General features: G+C 51.2%; 1 protein-coding gene across 1 annotated transcript in view; it reads left to right on the top strand.

Annotated features, from left to right (window-relative positions):
* Positions 1-1,897, top strand: part of engl (endoglin, like) — a 9,137-nt gene that overhangs the window by 2,525 nt on the left and 4,715 nt on the right. Inside the window, exons 6-10 of the mRNA XM_025064741.1 lie at positions 1-146; positions 249-393; positions 760-952; positions 1,066-1,247; positions 1,391-1,546. The exon at positions 1-146 is cut by the window's left edge and continues 19 nt beyond it. Coding sequence (XP_024920509.1) covers positions 1-146; positions 249-393; positions 760-952; positions 1,066-1,247; positions 1,391-1,546 — 822 coding nt within the window. The remainder of the gene's footprint in view (positions 147-248; positions 394-759; positions 953-1,065; positions 1,248-1,390; positions 1,547-1,897) is intronic.

Here is a 1,897-nt window from a genome sequence, read left to right as displayed (position 1 = left end):
CTCCAGTCTATGTTCCTCTCTCACAACTACTTGACCTCTGACCTGCAGCCACAGGAAGTGCAGGGCTGTGTGACCGCTGCAGCCACAGGCGTCCGTCCTGAGGTCCATGTGATCAGACTCCATTCTGCAGGATCAGGACTGTGTGGGTGAGAGAGAGCACTCACCCGTGCCTCCCTCCCTCCCTCCCTCCCTCCCTCAGAGTGGGGTTAAAGGCATAATGAAGATGTTTTTTCCTTTCCGTCTGTTAGCTCTCTACAGGTGGAAGTGATGGTCTCTCTGCTGCCCCCGGTGGCCACTAATAAGCCCCACAGGGTGGTACTGATTTTCAGCAGTTCAGTTCCTGTCCACTGGGCCATTGCTGCTCATGGAGTCAGAGGTCACGTATTTGTTCATGTAAGAGCGCCATCTTCAGGCAGCAGGTTGTTTATGATGTCAGAGAGAAGTTTTACTGCCGTCGTCTTCTTCTACGGTCATCTGTGCAGCATAGATTACAGATTATAGATTACAGAATACAGATTACAGATTACAGATTACAGATTACAGATTACAGATTATAGATTACAGATTATAGATTCTGTGCAGTGGTTGTCTGGTTGTCGTAGTTCAACAGTTGTCAGGGAAACGTCATTGGAGGAGGAGTTCTTCAGCAGACCAGTCTGGTACCAATAACCACACCCACCTGACCTTCTGTGGTTTGATTGGCTGACTGATCTGTCTTTGTTTTTGAAGTCCTTGACTACACTGTCTACGTCTCCCCAGTCCTCCAACAGCGTGTCCCCCCCCCACCCTCCGGAGCCTGAGCTGACCTTTTCCTCCACCCTTCACCCTGACCTGTCCTCCGTACCTGACCCCACTGTGTGGGCCGGTTACAGCGGCTACTCCACGGTGACGTCATACACTGAGGCCGACCTGGCCAATCGCTTCGTGATCCAGCTGTCTGGGGGCGGGACAGGTCAGTGATCGTGGTGTTTGTACTTCAGAGTGGACATCGGTACTCGGTACTTCACACAGCACCTACCTGACCCGTGTGGAGTTGATGTGACGTCTGTTTGTGGCTCCTCACAGACCTGCCCCCACTGATGAAGCCCCCGGTGGTCAGACCCCCCTGGGCCGAGGAGCGCAGACTGAGACAGTGGCTGAATGGTGGCAGAGGAGGAGGAGGAGGAGGAGGAGGAGGAGGGGACAGTTTCACAGTGAGGTGTGAGGACGGACGCCTCAGCGTGGCCGTGGACCGGACCCCTCTGCAGGTCTTCACACACACAGATAGAACCTTCCAGAATGTTCTCAGGATGAACATGAACCAGAACCGTTTCTAACAGTTTGAACCTGACAGGAGCGCAGGAACCGTTGACTCTGGTACTGTTTGATGACGTTAATGTCTCTGCTACAGACCTTGTCGGCCTCGGTGTCGGCCGTGACCCTGCAGGACCCGACGTGCCAGGCCACGTCCAATGGCAGTCATTTCCTGTTGGTGTTTCCCGTCATTTCCTGTGGGACTGAGGCGGAGTTCCTGGGACCGTCCAGAGGGCTGCGCTACAAAAACATGGTGAGTTTGGACCAGTTTCTAGAAGAAAACTTCATTATGGGTTATTTAACTAGAAATTCCACATATTTTGTTGTGTATTTTTTATGTCAATGTTCTGTTCAGTTCTGTGTGTTTTTAAAATGTACATTTGTGAATTTGTTACAAATAAAACTGACAGAGAAGAGGGGGTGGGGGGGTGGCATAATGACATGAAGAGAGAGCAGCACCTGGGCTCAACATGAGGTCACATCTGCCAGAGTGGTTCAGACATAATAACAGAAAATGGTTCTGTAGAACGACATGACCAGAACTGTTGAAGTGGAACAAAAAGAACAGAGAAGGTTGAAGAGTTCAGATGAAGACGGGACGTGT

Source organism: Cynoglossus semilaevis, chromosome 17 (genome assembly GCF_000523025.1).
Source record: "Cynoglossus semilaevis isolate Cse_v1.0 chromosome 17, Cse_v1.0, whole genome shotgun sequence".
In the NCBI taxonomy this organism is placed as follows: Eukaryota; Metazoa; Chordata; class Actinopteri; order Pleuronectiformes; family Cynoglossidae; genus Cynoglossus; species Cynoglossus semilaevis.
Note: the sequence above shows the minus strand (reverse complement) of the source record. Positions and strands in the feature narration are given on the sequence as shown.